Genomic DNA, 24,856 nt, shown 5'->3' on the forward strand with positions numbered 1-24,856 from the left:
CTGTTGATGCCTGCTTTTATCTGATTTTATCTTTCATTTCATTAGTATGTTTTTATTTCCTTACTTGTAGTACTTTGATACTATTTCAAAAACGTACTATTATTATTATTATTATTATTATTATTATTATTATTATTATTATTATTATTATTATTATTATTATTATTATTATAAAAAATATTAATCAAACTAGAACTTGAACTCGTGAGAGGACAGACCTTGGCCAACACTACATATTGATGATAACTGGCCTGTCAGATAGCAACATCACTGTGAAATACTGAACGAGGGAACACAGATCTCATCTGATTTCTTCCATGAGGTCCCTCTCCCATCAGCTATGGGACATTTTTTTCCACAGGTTTTTGGGCCTCATTTTGAAAGGTTTAGCCGTTAACATCCTAAATTCTAATCAGTTGGTCCTTGGAGGATAATCCCTGCAGATTTCATGCTTTTCATGTGAGTAGTTTTTGCGAAAAGTTGGTAAAATACATGCATAGATACATTGTGCTCGTGCTTTTCAATTTGAATATACGGTATTTGATTATTTGCCTGAGGACATACTCTGAGCAGCAGGGGGCGCAAGCGCACTGACGGTACAGACGCCAACATACGGAAAGACAAGAAGAAGAAGCTCGCCGCTGCTGCGCCTCACAGTTGCTAGCTACGGAAGCAGTACTGTGTGCTATTTGCCGAAAACAAATCCACAAAACAAGGCTTTACTCGCTTTGAAAGGTAACAAAACATGTTTATTAATTCGAGCTTTAATGAATGCACACTCGCAAACCTCGCTTTATCACGCGAGTGGGCGTGAGTTAGCCGACGAGCTGACCTCATGCTACCAACAAAGGAATTCCCCTGCTGTCGTGCATCGCCGCTTTCAAAATGAAACGTCGTTACTCGCCAAACAGCACGTCGATAGGTTGTTTTGTTTCATCACACAATTAGTGTGTTGCACTGCCTCGTAAAATGAATCTTGCTTTAAATGAGCTTTTACGTGAACATGTCCTCGTGGAGCTGACGCTAGCAGCGTCGGTCACCCGTGCAGCGCGGAGAAAGGTGAAAGTTCAACAGCGAGCCGCGTCCGCTTCTTTTGTTTATTATGTGATCTATCGTCTCTTATTGACGTTGCAAAGGTTGCTCACCTTATTTAAACGATCACTTGTTAGTTAGTGATCCAGGTTTAGTGGAGTTAACAAATGGAGTCCAGGCTTTCAAGGCCCCCAAACGATCTTGTTTTCGCGTCGGATGATGTTTTAACAACTATGACGCACATCTCTGTATTATTGTCGTGTAGCTTTAGACACATACACTTCAGTTTGACGAGGAGTCAACCAAACCTGTGAAAGCAAAGACTTATAACCGATACGAGATGAGAATTCGACTGCTTTTAGTGCAAAATGGCTTGGATATAAACACAATCCTGCTCATCGATCTGACATAAATTCTGATGTGCAGATTCTCCTGCGTGTACGATTCCTGCATCCTTCATCATGTACCTTTAGTAAATTCACTCCAACATGGTTTTATTGACGTAGCGAGCGTCCTTTGTTTGGCTGCATAATTCTTCCTGAGGACAGCAGGGAGAACAGCTGAGCTCATGCGGGGACATTTTTTTGATGGCATGTAGTGGTCTAAAATGTTCGATCAGACCTTCAGTCTACTGTCAAGGAAAAATACTTCAGTTCCTCTGTAAATCTTTTGTCTATTATGGTCTTATATCAGAAATTGTTGACCAATGTCTCAATGCTTAGATATAATTTCAGTATAACAGGTTTGTCTTGTTGAAGTCCAAATTTTAAATCTGCAGTATGTTATCATCAGGCACTGAAATAGCCTAATAAATGTGTATTCATTGGGACAAGTTTAGCTTTATTTTTTCCAACACTGAATGTTTTATGTGAGTTGGCTTTTGGATTCCTGTCTGCCAAATTTTGCTCTGTTTTCATTGAGTATATATGTATTGTTTTTAAGTAATCACTTTATATTTTAGCTGATTTGATACTGATTTCATTTTCAACAACATAATATGGTAACTTTTGATGTTGTTGGACATTCATTACACTGTATTTTTAAGTTTCAGACTTGGATCCAAGGTCCTCTGCCAGTTTTCTCGAACATTTACTACTCTCTTGGCTGCATCCCAGGTTTAGAGATTACGTTGGGCTAGAATTAAAAACAACGGATTTGGATGGACTAAGTTTTGGATTGTCACTAGGACCACCTCCAGAGCTACGTCCAGAGCTACGTGCAAAAGAGGTGATCTTAAAGTCTCCAAGTGCCCCCCTTTTGTGTCAGCAGTGCCACCAACTAAACCACCATGTCTGACGGCCGGATCTATGTGGGGAATCTTCCCATGGATGTCCAGGAGAGGGACATTGAGGATCTCTTCTACAAATATGGAAAAATTCGTGATATTGAATTGAAGAACAATAGAGGCACTATCCCTTTTGCCTTTGTTCGATTTGAGGATCCACGGTGAGTTTCGGGAAGGTCTTTGCCAAGTCGAATCACATACTCCTTGTTGGACATCCAATTTTTTTTTTCGTAGTCTATAATCTCCACTTTCTGCAAGCAAGGAATGGATGGAAGCAGCATGTCCAGCACATGTCGGCTCGGCGTGCTTTGGTAAGGAGGTATTTGCTCTCTCCTCTTAGGGATGCAGATGATGCAGTCTATGGAAGGAATGGATATGAATATGGGGATTCCAAGCTGCGTGTGGAATATCCCCGATCCACCGGTGCTAAATCCAGTCCAATGGGAGGAGGTGGTGGAGGAGCACAAAGAGGGAGGTTTGGCCCACCAACTCGAAGATCTGAATTCCGGGTCATAGTCACTGGTAGGTGGACGCCATGCGTCAGGGTGAATAAATAGTTCTCTCTCTTTCGTTGGGACCCCCAAGTCAAGGGAACTGATAGGAAAGTGGACATAGGAATCGTAGGCAGATATGATTCACTCCCTCTCATGGCGGACGCGAGGACAAGGGAACAAGTAAACACAGGTCATGAGTCTCAGGCAGATATGTTTCTTTCTCACTCTCATGGCGGACTGGAGGACAAGGGATCTGATAGATGTCATAGGCAAATATGTTGCTCTCACTCTTTTGGCTGACTGGAGGACAAGGGACAACTGGCTGGACATCTTGAGTCATAGGCAGATGTACTTTCTCACGTTTATGGCGGACTGAAGGACAAGGGAACAAGGAAACAGGTCATGAGTGTTAGGCAGATATGTTTCTCTCTCTTTCTCACTCTCGTGGCGGACTGGAGGATCAGTGAACAAGTAGATGAGCATCACAAGTCCTAGGCAGAGTCATTTTTTTTTTCATTCTCGTGGCGGACTGGAAGACAAGGGAACACGTAGAAAAATGTCAGTGCTCAGGCAGATTCACTCTTCTCACTAATGGCGGACTGAAGGACAAGGAAACATTTAGAAAACCATAAGTTGTAGGCAAATGTATTTTCCCCCTGCTTATGGCGGACTGAAGTACAAGGAAACAAGTAGGATGCCATGAGTCGTAGGCAGATGCATTTCTCTCACTCTAATGGCGGACTTGAGGACGAGGGAAGAGATGTCAGGATTCATAGGCAGAGGTATTCTTCTCACTCTTGTGGCGGACTGGAGGACAAGGAAACAAGTATATGAGCATCACAAGTCGTAGTCAGATTTGTGTCTTTCTCTCGTGGTGGACTGGAGGACCAGGGAACAAATAGGAAGTCATCACAAGGGATAGGCAGATTCGTTTCCCTCACTCTTATGGCGGATTGACAGTGAAAGACACTAAATGGATGAGGTCGAGTCCTAAAGTCAAGAAACAAAACGGGGGAAAGCTAAACAGCTCGTGTTGGCTCAGTTATCTGAAACACCGGACCATTGTGAATGGTAGGTGTCATTTAATACTGTATGTCATTAACAATTTGTGGTGTGTTGCATTTAGATACTGCTTATCAAACATGTAACTGCTTGTTTAGGCCTTTGGCTTCATATAGTTGGGTGATAAAGTGGAGTGTAAAATTGATAATGTATTCACAATACTAAAGTTTGACTTGTCATACAGTATGTAATTACAACACTGCAATCATTGTCAGTTGATTTGAAATTTATCTTCTAATACCATCTTTTTATTGGCAAAACTGAATTTATTTATTTTTAACCGCTGAACTTAGTATTTTGAGACAGGATGTGAGTATAGCCGTGGATCAATTTATACTTCTCTGGGGATCTACTACAGTGAAATTCAGATTTTTTTTCAATTGATTATTTCCCTTTCCGATTAAACTCACATTGACTCATTTGGCATTTTAAAAACTAGATTTTTGCTTTAGCCACATGTTCACTGAGCCCTATCTGCTCTGTAGGGAAATTGTCAGTGATTAAAGACAGAGTGCACTTAAACATTATGTTTCAGGTAATGTTAAATGATTTTAAATCACATTGCTTCAAAAGCCTATTGTAACAATCAAAACATATATGTATGAATGGAACTGGAAACATTTAAGGTTTGTGCTTCAGACAGACCACAAATTCAGTCCAGTTTGATAGTTCTGTAACTTGTCTATAACCCTAAGATGTGTGCTTACTGACCCTCTAATTACATTTATTACAACTTTTAATGGCATGCAGAAAATAGCACAGGTGCTTGTTTTTAAGTCTTCATTGTGATTTTTCTTTTTCTTTTTATCCATCAGGCTTACCACCGTCAGGGAGCTGGCAGGATCTGAAGGATCACATGCGCGAAGCAGGAGATGTTTGTTTTGCGGATGTGCAGCGAGACGGAGAAGGAGTGGTTGAGTTCCTCCGCAGAGAGGACATGGAGTACGCCATGCGCCGACTGGATCGCACCGAGTTTCGTTCACATCAGGTAAGCGACGATACAAGAAGACTCGATGTTCCTCACCTTTAAAGAGGCGGGGAAAGAAAATAAAGTTATCTTTTTTATTTATTTATTTGTTTTTCAAGGGCGAGACGTCTTACATCCGGGTGTATGACGAGAGAGGCACACCCAACTGGGGTCGGTCCCGTTCTCGCTCCCGATCCAGAGGCCGCTACTCCCCTCCCTACAGGGGGTCGCCCCCATCTCGCTACCAGTCTCCCCCGCGCCACGCAATGTCACGCCATAGCCCTCCCCCCAGGAGGCATCCTGGACCACACCACAGCCCTCCCCCACGTCATTATCGGTAGAGAGGCCCGTCAGCTATCAAGGAATCTGAAGAGATGCTTTTTCTAGATCTCCCTTTTTTTTTTCCTCTTTTTTTTTTAAGCCCAGGCCTCCTCTTAGGACACTCTGTCTTGAATTTTACATTCCATTGTCAGGACCCCCCCCCCCCGAAACAACCTGCTTCTCCTTAAAAGTTTGTGTTGGTTATCTGGAGTTTTATTTTTTATTTTTATGTTCATTGTGACGTATCTCAACACTGTGTAGCAAATCGGAGTTTTCTTTTATAAAGAAATGCTGGGTTTAGATGACAAATTAGGTTGGGAACCAGTATGTACGATTGTTATACTGTCAAAAACAAGTGCACAAGAACTTTTAGGCAGAAGGCTATAATCCTCGCTTTATAATACAGAATTATCCTTTCAGTCACATTTCATAGCTTGTCTTTTTTTTTTTTTTTGTTTGTTTTTATTAAGTCTGAAGTCTTTTGCCAAACTAAAAATCTGTGAAAAATCTGGTGAGCCTTTTAAAGTGAATGTCAACTGTGAGCCTCACCTGTTATAGTATTTTTTTCCCCCCATGTGAATAGTTTACCAAGGTGGCCTGTTGGTGAATTGTGATTTTGATCCATTTTCGTTTTATCTTTCTTGACCAATAAACAATGAACCTTTACTGTGGCTGCTTTATTTCTTATGCTAGAACTCACTTATCATTTGTGCATACCAGTCAGGGTCCGCGCTTCTATTATATAATGTAATGTTATTCGAACAATATAGCAAGTAATGACTACTCGTGATTTTCAGACGGGGGTAGACTTTTCCCTGTGTTTTCCCAGAGAGCGTTAAGAGGGCAGAAAGCAGCAGCAGGAAAACAAAATTAGGGAAATGGGGATTCTTTCTTCACTTTTCATTTGTAATTCCGAGAGAAAATACAACAATTTTAGTGTAAAATATATATCCTCATGGACCTCATGTTAAACCATGAAATCAGATCTAGTGCAAAGCTATATGTGGAAGAGTTACAACAGTTGCAAACTATATAAAAGAAAAAGTCACTAATATCCAGTTACAAGTATGTCAACACAAGAAAACTTAGAATCTGTTTGTTCACTTGCCACCTAATTTTTTCTTATCTACATTCCCAAAATGTTCTGTGCCTCTGAGTCATATAGTTATTTGTGAATACCTACAGATTACAGATCAACTTGTATGTTGTACAGTGTAACTGGGGTGTAAATATCACTTATTTCACTCTTCACTGTTAAAAAGAATACACATAAAGCACACAGGACGCAAAATATAAGATTTTTAATACACAATAAATTAATTATACTCGGGGACCATTTTAGAAGACACAAAAAAAATAAAAAATAGATTTATTGTTAATGCCATACATACTTGTATCTTTCTCTTCAACATAACCAGACTAAGCCATATACATACATCGTATTGCATTTAATAAATAGACACTATCTCATCTTTTTTTTTTTTTGTACAATAAATTGATTTGTTTTCAGCACATTGTTATACTGTAAATCTTCTGACAACACAGCAATACACAAACAGCAACACTCAGGCATGTTTTAGAAGATCATATGGAGACACGTCAGCGGTGATATCAAAACACTGGAATTTAAGCCACAGTGAACTGAACATGGGTTTGTGTTTTGGCTATTTTGTAACTGTAAGTAACACCTATTGAAACATTTCTGCTGACTCAGCTTTGTAGGTGTGTACCCGTGACGACCACTTTGTTTCAGTCCTCTTGGGTTTTTGAGATATCATCTCTGAATGGCCTCATAGACGGGTCACAATCCTTCAATTTCTTTTGAATAATTTGCGTGTCCAGGAATTTTGTTGCTGAAAATACATCAAAAATCCCAATTTAAATCTCATTCCCGCTCGTTGTCCTAGATGTGCAGCAAGAAAATAAATGATGCATCTCTTAAAACTTGCACTAAGAAAATCACTGACAAGCTATCACGGAAACTCTCTGAACTGTGAAAAGCAGATCCATTGTTTTTTACTGGCTGTGAAGAACCTGTGGAAGAGTCGGCTCGATTGGCTTTCCAGGTTAATAAAGTTGCTGCAGCAATACAATCAGGGCACCAGATAGCACTGAGCACACATTGGCTGTTGAAATAAAAAAAAATAAAAATCTGCCATAGAGGCGAGGGCTATAGCTGAGAGTAAAGTCCAATTGGATAAAAACATGTAACTCAATATGTCCGAAGTGGACCAATGACTGTAATATCCCCTTCATTCTCAAACATAGAGCCAAGATCTCTAACCTTACTGGGCTGTGACAACTCAGGACCAGATGGAGAGGCAAAAATGTGGGAATAATTGAGTGTAATTCTCAAAATTCATCATCTCACCATGGAGTAATATGAATTTCAATTGAGAACTCCCATAGTTCAGAAGCTGCTGGGTTACGTTCCCAACCAGTATGACATGCCGACCAGATATACATGCTAAGGCTCATTTCTCTCATTTCCTCATTCAAGAAAAGTAATATGAGGTTGGTTCTTAATAGATCCGAGACATGTGTGATAACTATAAAAATAAATAAATTAAAAGGTTGTGCAGTTTTAGAAATGTTTGTTCAAAATTAAAGCATTGTGTTTGGGAGGACCTGTGAGTCCCGCAATGGTAAACACCCACAAAATGGTTCAAGATATTCTGGAAACTGACGTAATTTCTGAACGCTATTCCTTGCAACTCAGTGAGATTCGGGGCGAAGTGGTAAAACACTCTCGAGCTGTTTTCATTGAACATAGAAACAAGAAGAATTGTCCAGGAAATATTACTAAAAAGCCTTTCGTGGTGTATAGAAAGTACCGAAGGCCTGATATAAACAACGCTGACTAGATCAGCAAGGTAAAGTCAACGGGACAAATGTAGTACCCTGACCTTGAGTTGAAACTGAAAGAGTGTGAAGGAAGCACACTTACCACTGCAAACTTTACTGTCAGTTAAAAATTAACCAAGATTACAACTGTTGCAAACCTGCAAAAGAGCATTACATGTAAGGGGGAAGGATTAAACTCAATGTCTGCATTAACAGAGACTGTGTGTGAGGAGACCGATTCGAAAAAGAAACTACTGGAGAAGTAAGATGATGGACCGAAACAGGTCAAAGCAAGGTTTTACCAATTGTTGCAGAAAGGAGGTCAGATTAAAAAAAGGGGTGAACACTTTGCCACTTTGAAGAAAAAAATGAAATGAATGATCGCTGTGTATGCATTGCATGTGGAATAGCGCAGGAATGCTCAGGCTCCAGATCAGTTAGAGGAAAATGTATGGAAGAGGCCAGCATGAGGTCCTCTGATCTCAAGAAACAAACTAGTGACCAAAACCTGTAGTTGTAACACGAATGTTTACAAATCATCTAAAGATGCCAGATACTGTTACTGAAAAAAATTAAGAAAAAAAACGTTGATATCAAAATGTTTTGACCGTGGCAGCTACACTTTCAGCTTATTAATATTGAGGTTAAACTACAAATATAACCCGGTGTATCTTAAGAGCGTAACAAAAAGTAATTTCGTAGAATATTAACGCGGTGAAGAATTTGGTTGCTGTATCCCTGAAAAAATAGCAAATCTTTAAGGCAAAACAAACAACATCCTGAAGCAGTTTCAACAAGGGTACATTCACTAGGTGAACAATGACACTTTAAAAATACTTTTACTGGCAATAATAACATCTCCTGAATATAGGGAGGAGCAACAAAGTTGTTCTACAACTGGCTTATAAATAACAAGCAGCGTCGATGACCAGTTATCTATTCAGCACTTGCCAGTCACTGCTTTTCTTTAACACGGATTCTCTTTTTTTCTTCGTTATGTGACTCATATGTGGGTGTGTCCAAATAGTTGAAGTCAAAACCAGGGGAGTCAAGCAGCAGCAGCAGCAGAAGCAGCAGCAGCAGCCGGCATCACTTGTTTTCAATGAGAGTCTGCACTTTTTGGACCAAGTCTCGGGCCATCATCAAGACCTGCGGGACGTTGTGTCGCTCGGCCATTTCTGAAAGGGAAATTTAGAAACCACCTTGACTCACATGACATAAAATGCCTCACGATGCTGATGACGTGAAAGAAAATGTGTGTTTCACTTCAGCTGATACCAGAAATGTGTAATCTACACCGTATTGTCTTTGCTCTCACCATTGAAGAACTTGATGATGTCCGTGAAGTCCATGTTATTCTCTAATATAATGTCTTTGTACATCTCCACCAGAGCCAGAGCAATGAAGAGCACAAAGTGCTCGGAGGAGGTGTGTTTGGCTGCCCAGATGGTTTCCCACACGGAGAACACGTCATCATACACCATTTCTGTTCAGAGAAAGACCCCACAAGCCACACCAGTACAACAGGAAGGAATCAACGCACTTCACATGTTATTCTAGCAAATATAGAGACGGATATTTTTCACACACCTCTTTTGAAGTCGAGTAGAAACCAGCGGTAACAGAAGTAGAAGTGGGTGTAGTCTCCATTTTGCTGCATCAGTTCAAACAGCTCAGAGTCCAGGATCTATTGTTGAACAAATACAACGTATTTACACATTTTTGTTTTTCTTTCAATTTTAAATCTCCTTCATATGGATTCTTGATCATCATGGGTGTCTTTATTTGTCTCTAGTTTTTGTGTGTGCATGCAACACTCAACAGCCCATTATTCATGAATAAACTAGGTACCATGAAAATATTACTAGTGCACAAATGTGACTTGTGTAAAAGTAGGAGTTACAAGGGAACATACAGGAGAAACATGTTCATTTGCTCTCAATTCACAAAAACAGTTTCAAAACAGTTTGGATGATGTATAAACTGTGAAAGATGGAAATGAAATTGAAAAAACACTTTGATTTGCAAAATCTCATTTGAATTTCATTAAAACCTGCTGTTTGTAAGTACTGATTTCTATTTTAGCCTGTTTCTTCTGTTCATCAAAATACCAAGACTAGTATTTTTATTTAAAAGTGCCACAGTCTTAGTTTCCAGATCTAGTAGATTCTTGCTACAAAGCTTTTTGGAAGTGGACTTTTATAAGTCTGCCTTTTACAGACAGCCATAGTCAAATTCTGTGGGTCTATTCATGCCACATAGATGTGAACTATTTTAAAAAGTAATACAATCAAATTATGGCAGTGGAAAACAGATTAATGCTGGAAAAGTAAGTGCTTTTGGCACGTTTGCCCAGTTCAGTGGAAGCTCAATCAAGGCGCACTGGAGTGGAAAACCAATGTATAAAGAATTTAGATTACAGTCTGTGAAAAGAAACTATAATATGATAAAGAAATGAAATAATATAATGGACTGATGGAAGTGGATCCAACATGCCTTATGTTAGGTAAAGAACTGGAGGGATATTTGTACAGCCAAAGTAATGAAATGTATCTCATTTAGCTGAAATGAGGAAATCAAGAATATCCAGACTCGGGGGATAGATTCTTCCCATAATCCATTAGTGCACTGAAATTCATACACACACACACACACACACACACACACACACACACACACACACACACACACACACACACACACACACACACACACACACACACACACACACACACACACACACACACACACACACACACACACACACACACACACACAGTCACATTTTCAACTGATGATCAAACTTAATTGTTTCATTCTATTTTTAAGATGCTACAGCCCATTTTTGTAAAACAAAAAAAAAAAAAAAATGTGTGATTGTGTTTGTGTGAATGTCAGTCAAGTTTTAATTTTAGTGAGCACTGATATTATATTATCTGTTTATATACATGTAAAGTAATAATGAAGAGATTTTGATTCTAAACACTGGGGGAAGCAAGCCTGGGGAACACTTCGCTCTACTGGAAGGTGATACTTATTGATTGTTCCAGGGATTAATAAACATACAAACAAAACACAAAGAAAACAGTCTTAAAAGGCTTATATATTCAACCACTATAATTGTGCTATCTCGTACCAAAATATGTGCATACCTGGATAAGAGAACGCATATTCGCAAAATGGGAATCCATGGCACCGCCATGAGGAAAGTTCTGATTCATCCTCTTCATCAGTTCAGTGAAGCAGCTAAAGGCCATAACCTCTGGGGACACACACGTTTTAACAGCTCATTAATGAATCCATTTATGTCCAGTTACTGCAAAGCTGATGTGCAACCAAGAGGCTCAACTGACCATCATCCAGAATGACCAGCAGAGGGGCCAGCAGATCGCACATGCCCTGAACATAACCTGTATCCAGATGCTGCCAAACGTAACTACGACGAAAGGTCAGGGTATTAATTTGAACTGCTGGAGTAAAGAATATTAAAAACATTTTTTATCATTAAGGATTTACCTGCACATGATGTTTCGTAGCTTGTCCAGATTTTCGGGAGTAAAGTACCAGTATGTCCTGTCACAGCGCCTGACGTCTTTGTCAATTCGATGCAAGTTGATCATGTACATGTCCAGCGTTTCTTGCTGCAGGAAAAAAAAATAATCACAGTTTGCTCAGTCGGCATGTGTTCGTGATCAAGGGTAAAACTATTTGTGTTGTGTAATGCTTACAGAATAGGTCTGCTCCTCTGAAGATTCATCATATTTGCCGTCTCCTCCCACTTCTGCGCACTCTGGCTCGGTGAGCACATTCTCCATCTCAGGCTCATCCTCCGAGAGCCCCAGGTCGGTGCCCTCCGGACTGGTGTTACAAGCCGTGTCCAGATGATGGTCGGTGGCGTGGTCCTCGGCCGCCATCTTCTGTCTCTGTGCCAGGGAGAGTGGGGGAGCGGCGAGGCCGACCAAAGGCCTGGCCTTGATGTCATCTGAGGTGACACATGTGATTCCTGCAGGGATGTCCTCCATTTCCAAGGCAGAAGGTGAGTCATCTGAATCGGCTGTGTCTGGAGACTGCCGGGAGTGGGATGACAGTGACAGGCTCCCCCTGGACGCCGACTGAAGAGCATTCAGTACCTGTCTGACTGGAGAATTTGAACCTGGTTTCTCAATGTCTGTCGGTCTTTTGGTTTCAGCAAAATCACTAATAGTTACTTCAGCCTCTTGTGTTTCCGACTCTGCGTTTCGTTCTTTCATTGTTTGTGATGGGACTGTTTCAGACGTTGTTTCCGGGCTTTTTGAAATCTCAGTCGTTTTCTCACTCGACGACGCATCATTTTTCTCTGCTGTATTTAGACAAGAAGGTTCACTTTCCATATCCTTGCTTTTTTGTGATTGAAGAGTCTGTCCGAGTGGAGGGGCTTGGAAGTATTCGTTATGAATCTCTCTTTCCAGCTTTAGAACATTGGTGCTCTCCGGAGCAGATTTTAAATTCATATTCGTGTCTACCGCTCCTGTCAGCTCCTCGGTTGATATATCTTTTCCTTCTACCGGTTCGATTTTTTCAGCCTGAGGTGGCTCTTTCGACTCAATGATTTCAGCTTCCTGAACTTCTTTGCTTTCACAAACGGTCTCCGTCTTTTGAATCACTGACTGATCTTTCATAACTGGGTCCTTTACATCCTCCCCTCCGGATCCAAACGTCATGCGCTCACTCTTTTCCGCCTGTGATTCAGCTGTACTTTCTTCAGTGAAGACATCTGATGACTTTACAGTCTGCTGAGAAGTTTCAGATTCAGCAGTCACCTCAGTGGCAGGAGTGACGTTGTCTAAACCTGCAGCACCTTGATTTGATGGACCCGAGGAGCAGGGGCTGCAGGAGGGAAGCTGTGTGTTGGCTGTAGTCTCATTTGAGACAACATTCACAGGGATACTGTGCGGTACGTCTTCTTCCTCAGTCCTGGACTCCGTATCAACCTCGTCCATTGCTTCAGGCAGTTCAAAGACCTTGAAACACATTGAAATGAACCAGACATTGAATATATGGCCGATGCAGGAGAGCTAAACATTGAGAAATGGAACAAACTAAAGTCATCTTTTGTATTTGTCACAACATAAGTTATATTTTAATGCCATTTTCCAATAAAATGAAACTGACAATTTTACGAGTTTCTTATTAACAAATTATCATTGCAATACCACCCAGGAATAACAAAATTACAAGAACCAAATACATTTGACAAATAGTTTTTTTTTTCATGTCTACACATTAAAACATGTATTGCTTTCTAATTAAAACATATAATGTCAATTATGTTCTCATGCAAAGTACAGAAAGATAGAATATATATTCAAAAGTCAATATACTTTTAAAAATCAAATTATCTGTATATCATAATAAGTGAGTGTAGTGTTAAGATAAATGACTTATTTTTGAAACAATAATCAATAAATTGGGTTTAGTGATTTCTAAAAATCATCTAATTGGTTGTTTTGATAATTATTGGCAAGTGAGCAGTCATCCAAACAAATTAGATGATTAAAACAACCACTCCCACTGTCCACATAATGAAAGGCTTGTAGTACTACATTACAATACTAAGAACATGGGGAATGATTTAAAATCAGTTAATCAGTTGTTTGTGAAATAACTAGATATTTTTGTTTATATATTTAGTTTAAACCCCTGGTTACCATATACCAACAGTGTTGAGTAAAGCACTGTGAGTAACATCATAATAGTGATTTTGTGCTCGTGAGAAACTACCTGTGCGCTGCTGCTGGAGTCACTCTGTGAGTGGGTATTCTGCTGATCTGAGTTGCTACTTAAAGACGACTAAAGAGGAACACACAAGAGAGAAATGAAATCATCAGAAATGTCATTTCTTCATGATCGTAGTTATTTTTTGTCCATTTTTGTCTGTTGTAGGAGGTTACATAACATGCCGTGTTTTTTGTTTTTTTTGTTTTAATTTTAAATCAGAAATGTCAAACTTGCATCAGTACTGATGGTGGAGTCCCGTTGAACGGGTCTTCTTTCCACGCTGGCTCCAGAGGAACATCTGGCGAGGGCCTCAACATGTTTTTCCCTCTCCCTCTGACGGACGATGGCCTCACAGCCCTGCCACTCCTTCATCGTCTGCTCATACATATTCCGCATCTGCTGATCGAGCTGACCAATAGACCACACGTTAACACATTTTACCTTCACATAATCCCAAGCTGAATGTGTGTGTGTGTGTACACATTAAAGACACGTGTTAAATACCTCCAGCCGGCATTTTTCAGTCATTGTGAACTGATAATGTCCCAACAGGAAGGGCCAGACTTCTTTTCTCAGTGAAGGGGCCACACCACCAAAATACACAAGTCGGTGTATCTCCTTTTCCTCATAGGCCTGCAAAAGAAAAAGATTTGAAATGTTGACTTCATCTAAACTTACACTAGATGATGAGGACAGTGAAGTACCAAACTCGAGACCCTGTTATTTATTCTCTTCATTAGTATGTTACCATGTATTCATTTCATTAAAATAGATTTGATACATTTTTTACAATCATATTGTTTAGTTTTTTCTTTTCTCTTGCTTTGTCTTGCTCATGGTGAAAGGGTGCCAATCGAGGTAGGGGTGGAGGAAAATTGATGGTCCCTCATCGCGCAAATACACACCAACAAAACCCACAACCTTCTTGCAATGAATCAAGAGCACTAACATTATATTCCTGTTTCTTTACTTTAGTATCATACTTTTATGTTTAATAAATATCAGGTTTTTTTTTTAAATGAGTCCGTGTATGTGTGTGCAAGTGTGTGCATACATGGATGGAGGTTTGTTTACTGTATTTGTTTTTACTGTGTAGATCACTGAGAGTTACACTGTATTTTGTATGACATAGACAAATTAAGTTTATATAACATAAGATTAAGTGGTGCATTTACGAGCGATTTCTCCGTATGAATAAAGCTCACCGAGCTGTCTTTGAGGAAACCGTCCCAAACCTCCACTGAGAGGCCTCCACGAGCACCACAGGGGACATCAGGGTCAACTATAGTGGTATTGACCAGCGCTGAAAGGTGGGTACGGACTGTGGACAGATGACGGCAGTATGCGAGCCCTGAAAAAAAAAATAATTTGTCATGTTGACCTCTGTGATGAATGAATAAGCATACCCCTCAACCATTACTAGATGGTGAAAAATGAGGCTGTATGTACTCACATCCATAGAACGCACGGGAGATTATTTGGTATTTCATGGTGTCACAGAGAAGCTTTAATGGAGCTCTGGTGAAGACGGATAATGGCAAATTTAGTCGAGTGGAATAATGTGAACATAGAAGTGAGCATGTCCCTTGGAAATACGTACCTTTCCTGATTACAGCCATTAGGCAGAGAGCCATCAGAAGAGCCATTCTGTGAGCAGGAAGAGCAGGAGGACTTTCTGGGTGTTGGTTGCCACATATTAACACCCTGATCCATCAGCTCGAGAGCCACTGCACAACATGACAGCACTTATCATTACTGTTGATACTCTCAGCATCATTAGCGAATAAACCCAGATGAAATGGCAAAGAATCAAATATAAAAAGCTCTGCATAAATAAGTACACGGAGAAAAATAACGTGAAAGCGTCGAGAGCCAGATGTGACAAATTGCTTCCATAGAAAGGCTCCATATTGTTGACAGAACTATAAAGTGAAATGAATAGACAGACTCTGAACAAGCCAGAGAAACAATGTGACGGTAGCAGATTGTCATTATTCATAAATTAATTTACAAGACGTACATAGAATGGATCCCCCAGTGAAAGGAATGATGAATGTCAAGTGAATTAGCAAAGCAAATGAAGATGTCATCTCTGTTGCGCCCTTACTGGATTGTCTCACGGAGGCAGAATAGGAAGATTAAAGACACTTACTGAACTCCATCTGATTGCCAGGAAAGAGAATCCTGAACACATAATCAGTGGCTTCATCATCCTCCTTATCTGATACAGAATCACAGGAACCATGTGGACTTCGCTTTCGCAGTTTGGGGAAAACCTTTCCCTGTGAACACAATTTGTCAATCGTATTAAAACAGAAAAAGTGTATTAATAATTGTATTATTCATATTTATTAATATTGAATATTAATTTGATAATATTACAAATTGTATTAAAGCAGAATGAGATTACCCCGCCGCGCTCCCTCATCCCACACATACATACATTACCTGTGTATAATAATATAACTGAAATTGCTGTACAAAAATAAACCTTTTTACCAACTCCATATGAATGTTCTTTACATGGAGATTTAGTGAAAAACAATGCCTGGCAATTGAGATGTACTGTGATACTGTTCTACTGTTTCTGTTTCCGTATGTTCTGCGTTTTCTTATGTTCATGTAAAAAAATCTATAAATTTCAACTATAAAAGAAAAACAAAAAACTGAAAAAGCATGAATCCTGACTGAAAGTCATTAAATAACCATTGATTGTTTCAAACTCAAGATAAAAGAGGTTCTTCAGATCCTCGTGATCAGGCTGACCTTTCCCCTCTGATTCCAAAGTGGAGGATCCAGCTGTCCGTGAGGTAGCAGGCCGGTCTCCAGGCAGGTGAGGAACTGGAGCAGGTGGCCTCCTTTGGGGAAATGCAGCGGAGGTCTCTGGATCCCATCCTGACTCACCAGAACTACTGTCCCACCACTGTTTACTAAAAAACAAAAACAACAACAACACACACAATGGGGGGAAAATGAACAACTTATACAAGGTCACACTGAGGAAAACAAACATAAGGTATTGTCTTTACCTTGTTGATGGCAGTGGAGATACACAATCTCTTCTAAACGAATTGTCATTGCATAGTCCCAGTAAACACTATAAGAAAGATGATTAAATATTTGTTTTATGTGTAAAAACAAGCTCAAACTTAAATCCGGATTTATTAGTATTTACCTTTTTTCAGAGTCTAGCTCTCCAACATTGCCGTTCATCAGCTGATTCGGGGTCCATTTCAGGGTCATGACATCAGCAGTTTGATGCAGAGACAGGTAGCCTGGTATAGCCTCCATGTCGTCTCTCTGCGGACACGAGAGGAAGCTGACAAATCTCAGCCTGTCTCATCGCGGCGCTTTTCAGATCAGTTACATAAAAATCAATGAGCAGATTCATCTAGTTTCCCTGAAAAAGTGAACACGTCTTCCTCTATAGTCTCGCTCCTGAGACTGGATATTAAAAACGGAAAGAAGAACACAAACCGGCTGCACCAGGACGTTGTTCTTTCCAAACAGAAGCGTGGCCCTGGAGTTTTGGTGGAGCGATTCAACGTACTCTCTCGCCCACGTGAGAGGACGGTCGTCCATGCTCCCGCTCGATTGTCTCTTCTGGATCTGGACATAAGACGTATCATACTGCAAACCTGCTTTGAAAGGCATTAGCAATTTGTTTGGAACCATCTAACCAGTGCAGGTCTTCTGGAGGGTGAATCCTGCCGACAGTGGCCACTGTGGATGCGATGCCGTTGCACAAGCTCATCAGCAGACGGATCTGTCCAGAAATGGTCTGCTGTCTTTACTTTGGTGTACTCCAAAGCACAGGGGCCAACTGTACAATGATGAAGGCAATAAAGTGAATCTCTATGCTGACAACATATGAAATTAATGAAAGCACAGAGGGAAAAACAAATACCCAGCAGGGATGCCAGAATTGGCCCATCCACAGGATCCATCATCATAGCTTCTTTCTCATAGAACGCACTGAAGCAAACAGGAAAATATATAGTGAATCATTTTCATCTTTGCACACTACAGTTCTGTTACAATAACACTCACAGTGATATACTTTATATACAGCATGTTACAGAGAGGACAAAAAAGACCTCATATGAATTTGATGAAGTGTAAAAATGTTTTACAAAAATAGGTCAGGGTGCACAAACATCCGACAACAAATACAATGAACTACTTGTGGCTTTTGTGAAAATGCTAAACACATTTAGACTGGAAGCTATGTATATTATATAAGATGTTCGTACTTAAGACTTCAGATGAGATTTAAATGTGCCTTGTGGGAAAAAAATGTAGGATTTTGTCACACAGGCAGCAAAAAATGTAAATGATCATGAGGGGTTTTAAGTCTTAAAGTGTTAAAGCAAAATCTTGGTATTGAACAGAAGAGAGTGATGCTGTCAAGCCTGAAACACAAAGTGCACAAGATGTTACACTACAATACCTGCTGTTTTCTACCAAGTACAGAACAATCTTGTCCAGGAGCTTTTCCATTAGGGCAGTTCGGATCCACAGATGTCTCAGTGCCTGCGGGGGGAAGTTGCCCAACTTGGATTGTCGACTGCGGTCATTACTCAGTGAGGAATTGTTCTGCTTGCTATAGAACCGAGACAGAAATGCAACAGATGTGATGTCTTTGTTGGGGAAAGGTCGGGATTTTATTAGCACGCAGTAGAGCAAAAAAAAAAGAAAATGTGTCAGTAAAAGAAATGATCCAAATAATAACTATAATGCCCCGTGGGCATAAATGAACATATCACCTGTTTTCAATGAGCTGCTCCAGCTCCTGGACCTTGTGGCAAAGCTCCTCAGCAGGCGAAAAGCTCTTTGCCAATTTCATGAACAGTGCAGCAACCTTATTACTGCACAGCAGGCCTGCAATACGGCGCTTAAGTCCATGAAGCACACACGCCTCCACCACGGCTACACACACAAACACACAAGAGTATTACTCAATGTTTGGACTCCTTTTCTTTTTTTCTTTGCAGTTTAAAACATATTTTACATCCTTGAGGGAGAATGTTTTCATTTGCCTTATTGTTCAGTTTTGATCTTGTGAACAGAGTGTCATTTCCTCATTGTGAAAGCTTCAAGTCTTAACATTTGCATTTTTTTTTTTAAATTATGTGAAAGACAAGCAAAGGTGGCATAAGTAGAAATAGAGTGAAATCAGCACCGTCTACTGTTGCTAGGATATGCGGGATGTGAATCACATACGCCTCAATTCTGGTTAGTATCCACACCTTTGAGGAGTGTTGGGCTACTTTAAGACATGCTGCTTTTATTCATCCATCCACTGAAATACATACAGACGGGCATGACTAATGATAACACATCATGAGGATTTTTATTGTTCGAACAGGTTAAATTGGACTATTTGATAGTGTGAGGATGAGCTTGTAGAAGGCGATGGGGCCTCACACAAAATGATGTCAGTCATATTTCTACACCGTATCTATAAATGCTTCCATTATGAATACTGTTATTTATGCCATAATAGACATTATAAAGACCCTTGATATATTTCTCTAATTTGCTCAAAACTATTATTCTATAAAATAGTCGATCGACTCAACTTACTTAAATTACATCCATGTTGGAACCTGTGATAAAAGCTAAGTAAAGGGTTTGTCTGACGACTCAAGCAGTGGTAATACCAATTATTGCCTTAAAAGAAAATAAACCAATTCAGGTCCATTGCTTTTGATAAAGTAGATATCAAACTTATGGCTTGTGGGCCGAAACCAGCCCACCAGAGGGTCCAAAACAGATGACATTGGAAAATTACACTTGTGAAAAATTTAAGGTCACAAATGACCTTTCATGCATTTTGTGGTTATCACAGCACCCACAGAAAAACCAAGCACACAGGGAGAACATGCAAGGAAACACACAGTCCAGCTTTGACTTGAAACATCGAGTTTCTCCTGACGAGGTGCGAATACCACATTGCAGCTTCATAACTGTACTCATTTTTCCAGAGTGGAATTCAGGTTGTTCCTGATGTGATTTTGCATTGTTTTTTGTGAAGATTTTAAGAATAGAATTGTGTTTGTTTGCACTAAACAAAGGGAAAGTTGGCTTTGCTGTTATACAGAGCTTATTATGCTATCTGTGAACTACTTTGGAGTAAATAAGATCGAAAGGGGCTCTATGAGCTCCAATGAACACAGTCCAGAAACATACATGTGAGGTTAACTGGTGGCTCCAAACGGTGTCTAGGTGTGTAAGTGAATGTGTGTGAATTGGTCCGTGGTAAATTGGAAACTAGTTTGAAACGTAACCCGTGTTCACTCGTAGTCAGCTGTGACTGAACGCCACAATTCTTAGTTGGGGATCAAGCAAGATAGAATGATTGATGGATTGACGTACATTTGGACTATCAGTGGTGTGACCTTAATAAAAGTGAGTTGAGGAATAGTTTTATCAGTGATAAATGTGATCCAGCAAGAGTGAGGATATTCTTAAGTTAATATCAAACAACTAACAGAAAAAGACACATTAATAGCAGGAACATTTTGGATTGTCCTAACCAGCAAGAACGTTGGTTCAGTGTACACAACACCAACCGATTGCAGAAAGAAATATTTACCACAGAAGGATATAATGTGGCTGCTGTCAGCGTGAACAAATTTCCTGGTTACAGCCTCCTCCATAATTTGTTTAACCTAAAAGAGAGAGAAGTACACAGTGAGATAAGACTCAATCAATCTGAAGCCGTTACATAAGGTGATGAAGTCAAAACAAGAGGCACAACAGGACAAAACATGAAGTGATGATGAGGCACCAGTTTCGTTTCAAAAGACAACTTCTTCAGACTTAGTTCACAGCATATTCAGTGTTGTCCAAGTTACTGTTTACGTTTTTACCGTCAATTCTTTGAAAAGTAGTGGTGTTACTTCAATGTTTACTCAAACATGAAATAAGTTGTCCATTGCACAGCCTGCAGGACGGATGCATCTTTAGGCAAAACACAGGTTCTTCAAGAAGACGGATCTCAGGACAGACAGAGACAGCTGCTCCACAACTTTAATATAATACGAACGTAACAAGTAAGGGGCAATGAAAAGTTTGGCGACTGTAGGTGCATTTTCATTTTCATAAATGCAACAACTTATCAGCGTAATACTGCCAAATGTTTTGCGATGACAGTAAAGCTTTCCTTTTGAATGTGTTACCCTGAACACTGAGTGAAACACATAGAACGCTATGTTCACTACCAAAGAAATTACACCTTCATATCCATACACAAGTGGAGAAAAAGTAGCTGCATTGACTGCATGGCTGAGGCTACGTGTAACCTTGAGTTTAACGTCTTTTAACCAACCGTGTGTTTTCAAGACGTGTAACCTTGAGTTTAACGTCTTTTAACCAACCGTGTGTTTTCATGCACAAGATTCAAAAGGCCCATACTTCTGCTATAACAACAGAACCTCGAGTGTGTGAAACTTTGTGAGCCGTTACGACAAAGATTTCTGAAAGTGATGACTCAGATTTTTAGTTACTGATACCGATACCAGCATCGGGTCCGATACTGCACGGAGTACAGATCCCCTATACAACAATGTCACCCACAAGTAGACGAGAGAGCGTTTGGAGATTCTTTAATATTAACGAGAATGGCAAACATAAGGCAGACTTAAAACTATGTTATGCCGAAATATCAAGAGAAAGTTGGTACAACACCAGCAACTTAATCACCAGAGACATTCGGACCAGTAGTGTTAACCTCATGCCGCTCATTAGTTTAACTGCTTAGCAAGTAAATCGGAGCCGTGCTACATGCTAGAGTTTTGGGGGTCATACACCAGCGATACGACATGCTAAACATGATTAAAATATGATGAATACACTCATTGACAGCGAGCCGGAGTGTGTGGCGGCACTACATGTGGTCTACAGGAGTATACTGGAGCCTTTAAGGCTGTTGGAGGTACGTGTTGTGGCAACACGGAGCCTTTGCATATCATTTGCATATGTAGTATGAATTAAACTTTATGGCATTTAGATAAATAGATAGATTTCATTGTCGTTCTGACAATTGACATCGAAGATGCAATGCAGAACGGAATAATTAGGTACCGGTATCACTACCCGAGTATCGCTACTCGTCATTGGCAAGTAGCCGAAGTTTAGTATTCGTACTTGTACCCGTTCTTTAAAACATGTGTATCTGTGCATCCCTACATTGAGCGATTTCCTGATTGACCTGCCATGAAAGCAAATGTATTCCTCAAAACCATAAAGTACCTGGAGATGCAAACTTAAGTGTGGCTTTGAACAGGACAGGTACAATCAAGCAGAGGTGGGGGTTTGCTTCCAGGTAGCATTATTTCAGTGTTTTCTGTTGTGTTTGTTTTTTAAAAAAAGGACCAAGCCATTTTCCATCTTCATGTTGGTTTTTCAATTTCTATCTCTACCTGTGTATATGCTTCGGGCAAAACACTTGACTGAGTACAGCCACTGTCACCACTGGTGAATAAACGTGCAAATGTGACTAATTGTTCACTAATTGTTTAAGCTATTAATATGGTTCCTTTTGCACCTCAGTAGCAATATCTGTACTTTTAAAATGACTCCAGTTTTAATTTGAGTTCACTTTCAAGAAGAATGATCAGTTCTGGCAACACCCTTGATACCTCACGACCACAATGAATCCAGCAATAACACCTCAGAGACAATGTGTGAAGCCGTCACTGCATCTCACTGCACAACAAACATAAAGCCGAGCACAAAGAAGAGGCATGTATTGAATGTGACATCTGTGACAGGCAGAGCTTGTAGCTACGTGGCTTGAAGTAAACAAACCATCATTGATGATGAGCAGCATGAAATTCTTCATCCAAGGTCCACAAATATCCCCCTTCATAATAGCTACAGCTGATACAGCTGTTACCAAAGGGATTTTTACTGTTACACTTTGAACAGATGTAATATTCGATGTTTGATTTATTTATTTTCATTTTTACCCGACTGAAATATTCAGATCAGGATTGTGTTGCTTGTTACTGCTACAAGTATCTGTATCAACAAGACAAGAAGGAATGACATCAAACATATATATATATAATTCTTGTATTCATTTATTTATACAACATCTTAAGAAACATATTTTGGAACATGGTTATGAGAAGGAGTCCCACCTTTCAGTCTTTCGTATTTTCAAATGTATTCTGTATTTCCAGTTATGCGCCTCAGTAATGTGCAGCCCCACTATTTAACAGTCCCAATTCAATCCCATGTTCAAAACACAAACTCCCTTCTACAAATTCAACATCTCTGAGCCATACCCGAGTAAAGACTGTTGACATCTTTGGGGGATATTTGTTTTCAGCCATGACAAAGCTCCTCTGGAGCCACAGACAACATTGTGTTCTCAGGACAGGAAAAGATCAGTTGCCTCATTTTTAAATTTCTGTTCATTGTGTGTACTTTTACACAAGCTTTTTGGCATAGCAGCAATTATTTAAATGAAAATAGGAACCAAATATGCTCACATACAAGTTGAGATTTTGTTGAAATGTTTAATACTAGGTCATATTTTACAAAGTATCCATGCATTTTAATAAGCAATATAATGTTTAGCAATCTCATTCATAAGATGCATGTTAAATGATATTCTCTGCTGTGTCTTCATATAATAACAGAATACTGTAAGAATCATATCAAACGATGTAGGTTTTAAATGTATGTTCACTGGGATTATATTGATCCTCCCTACAGTTGTGAACATTTCCATTCATATCAGTTTGTTATTTAATGGTACTAACTAGTGTTTTCTTCTTCTTCTTGAGTATAAATGGTTTAAAAATCTATATGACACACAAGCCCCTCCTTGCTGCAGGGTCTGGTACCAGAGGCATGGATTTCTGAGAGGCAATGAGTCACAGGTGAGCGGCAGCTTGGACACAATCAGTCTGGAAGCACCCGGCCTTCTTATCCTCCTGTATTTTTCATGAAGCCACAGATTGATTCTCACTTGTATTAATTGAATTTCACTTTATGTAATGATTGCTGTGGCACATAATAAATTGAAACAGGCACAAGCTCACACCTTTAAGTTCTTCAAACAAGGTAATGTGTGAAGATTAATGTGTTAAGAGAAGAGGGTGTGTGTGTGTATATGCGTACAGCTCCTTAGATGTGTAAGGTTCTGCCGATATTAAAAAAAATAAAAAATCTTCATCATCAGTACTATCGTCATCATTATCATCACCACCTCCGTCATCGTGGTTTTACGCCAGTCTGGCACTCAAAAACACACCGGTGCCTTATACAATATCACTGCCTGCCTGAAACCATCCACTGTTATTATGCAGAATAAACCGTCAGATGTATGATAAACAGGCCTGTGGCGTAGTCAGATCCGATGAGCGATGGGCACATACACACACACATATACACTCTCACACACACGCGCACACGCAAACAGGCGCACTGGCTGGCGCCCGCCGGTAAACATAAACTAGGATGAGCAGGAATAAACATAAAACACAACGCACCTCCTTTTTCACATTGCGCAGCAGTTTCTGGCGCGTCTCGGCTTCTGCCACGGGAGAAAACATGATGAATATGCTGATCAGATGCTCTCTGGGAAATGAATGATGGTGATGGTGATGATGATGGTGATGATGATGATGTGCTCACGACAGGAAAATAACTGCGGCGGCTGTACCTCCCATCGCTGCGAGCGGGGTGTAGCGGCTGACACGCACAGCTTTCCGGGTGGAGGTCTGCTCTGGACGCGGCTGACACCACACTTTGGGAAGAAAAGCAGCAGAACGCGCTAAAGGATGCACGATGCGCGCAGATGCTTAACGACGAAATTTAACGTAGACTATCACTGCTACCTCGCCGTCAACCACCACCCCTTTAAAGTCACAGTAGCCTATACATTAAGGCGCGCACGCCTCCACCCACCCACAAACACAATCTCTCTCTCTCTCTCTCTCTCTCTCTCTCTCTCTCTCTCTCTCTCTCTCTCTCTCTCTCTCTCTCTCTCTCTCATCACCATCAACACACCCTGGCATCATCATCATCATCATCATCATCATCATCATCATCATCATCATCATCATCATCATCATC

At 40.1% G+C, this 24,856-nt stretch overlaps 2 protein-coding genes across 6 annotated transcripts; one reads left to right on the forward strand and one right to left on the reverse strand.

Annotated features, from left to right (window-relative positions):
- Window positions 1–610: 610 nt before the first annotated feature.
- On the forward strand, window positions 611–5,826 carry srsf9 (serine and arginine rich splicing factor 9). 5 transcript variants are annotated; one of them, XM_080476672.1, is made up of 5 exons: window positions 611–735; window positions 2,078–2,478; window positions 2,658–2,839; window positions 4,689–4,861; window positions 4,960–5,826. In XM_080476672.1, exons 2-5 carry the CDS (start codon window positions 2,321–2,323, stop codon window positions 5,179–5,181), a joined length of 735 nt encoding a protein of 244 aa, XP_080332798.1. In that variant the 5' UTR covers window positions 611–735; window positions 2,078–2,320; the 3' UTR covers window positions 5,182–5,826. The 5 variants fall into 5 exon arrangements, with proteins under 5 accessions (XP_080332798.1, XP_080332800.1, XP_080332799.1 ...); XM_080476674.1 differs by having other exon boundaries at window positions 2,302–2,478; XM_080476673.1 differs by having other exon boundaries at window positions 616–735; window positions 2,084–2,478.
- Window positions 5,827–9,094: 3,268 nt separating this feature from the next.
- sgsm1b (small G protein signaling modulator 1b) lies at window positions 9,095–24,333 on the reverse strand (the record flags this gene model as incomplete). The annotated part of the gene is made up of 24 exons (XM_080476215.1): window positions 9,095–9,183; window positions 9,324–9,491; window positions 9,596–9,692; window positions 11,158–11,267; window positions 11,359–11,441; window positions 11,522–11,646; window positions 11,734–13,005; window positions 13,766–13,834; window positions 13,997–14,170; window positions 14,267–14,395; window positions 14,968–15,113; window positions 15,216–15,280; window positions 15,363–15,489; window positions 15,915–16,044; window positions 16,529–16,692; window positions 16,792–16,859; window positions 16,938–17,062; window positions 17,240–17,371; window positions 17,443–17,585; window positions 17,670–17,737; window positions 18,213–18,365; window positions 18,529–18,691; window positions 20,361–20,436; window positions 24,271–24,333. The coding sequence occupies 24 exons, from the start codon at window positions 24,331–24,333 to the stop codon at window positions 9,095–9,097; spliced, it is 3,939 nt and encodes a 1,312-aa protein (XP_080332341.1).
- Window positions 24,334–24,856: the final 523 nt, after the last annotated feature.

The sequence above is a fragment of the Lipophrys pholis genome, assembly GCF_963383615.2.
Source record: "Lipophrys pholis genome assembly, chromosome: 12".
Classification (NCBI taxonomy): Eukaryota; Metazoa; Chordata; class Actinopteri; order Blenniiformes; family Blenniidae; genus Lipophrys; species Lipophrys pholis.

What these genes read in the sequence shown, in the direction of transcription:
- srsf9 (XM_080476672.1), top strand. Translation starts at nt 2,321, where the DNA reads ATGTCTGACGGCCGGATCTATGTGGGGAATCTTCCCATGGATGTCCAG. An exon ending in GTTCGATTTGAGGATCCACG is followed by an intron (nt 2,479 to 2,657) that starts GTGAGTTTCGGG and finishes CTCTCCTCTTAG; the next exon opens with GGATGCAGATGATGCAGTCT. An exon ending in ATTCCGGGTCATAGTCACTG is followed by an intron (nt 2,840 to 4,688) that starts GTAGGTGGACGC and finishes TTTATCCATCAG; the next exon opens with GCTTACCACCGTCAGGGAGC.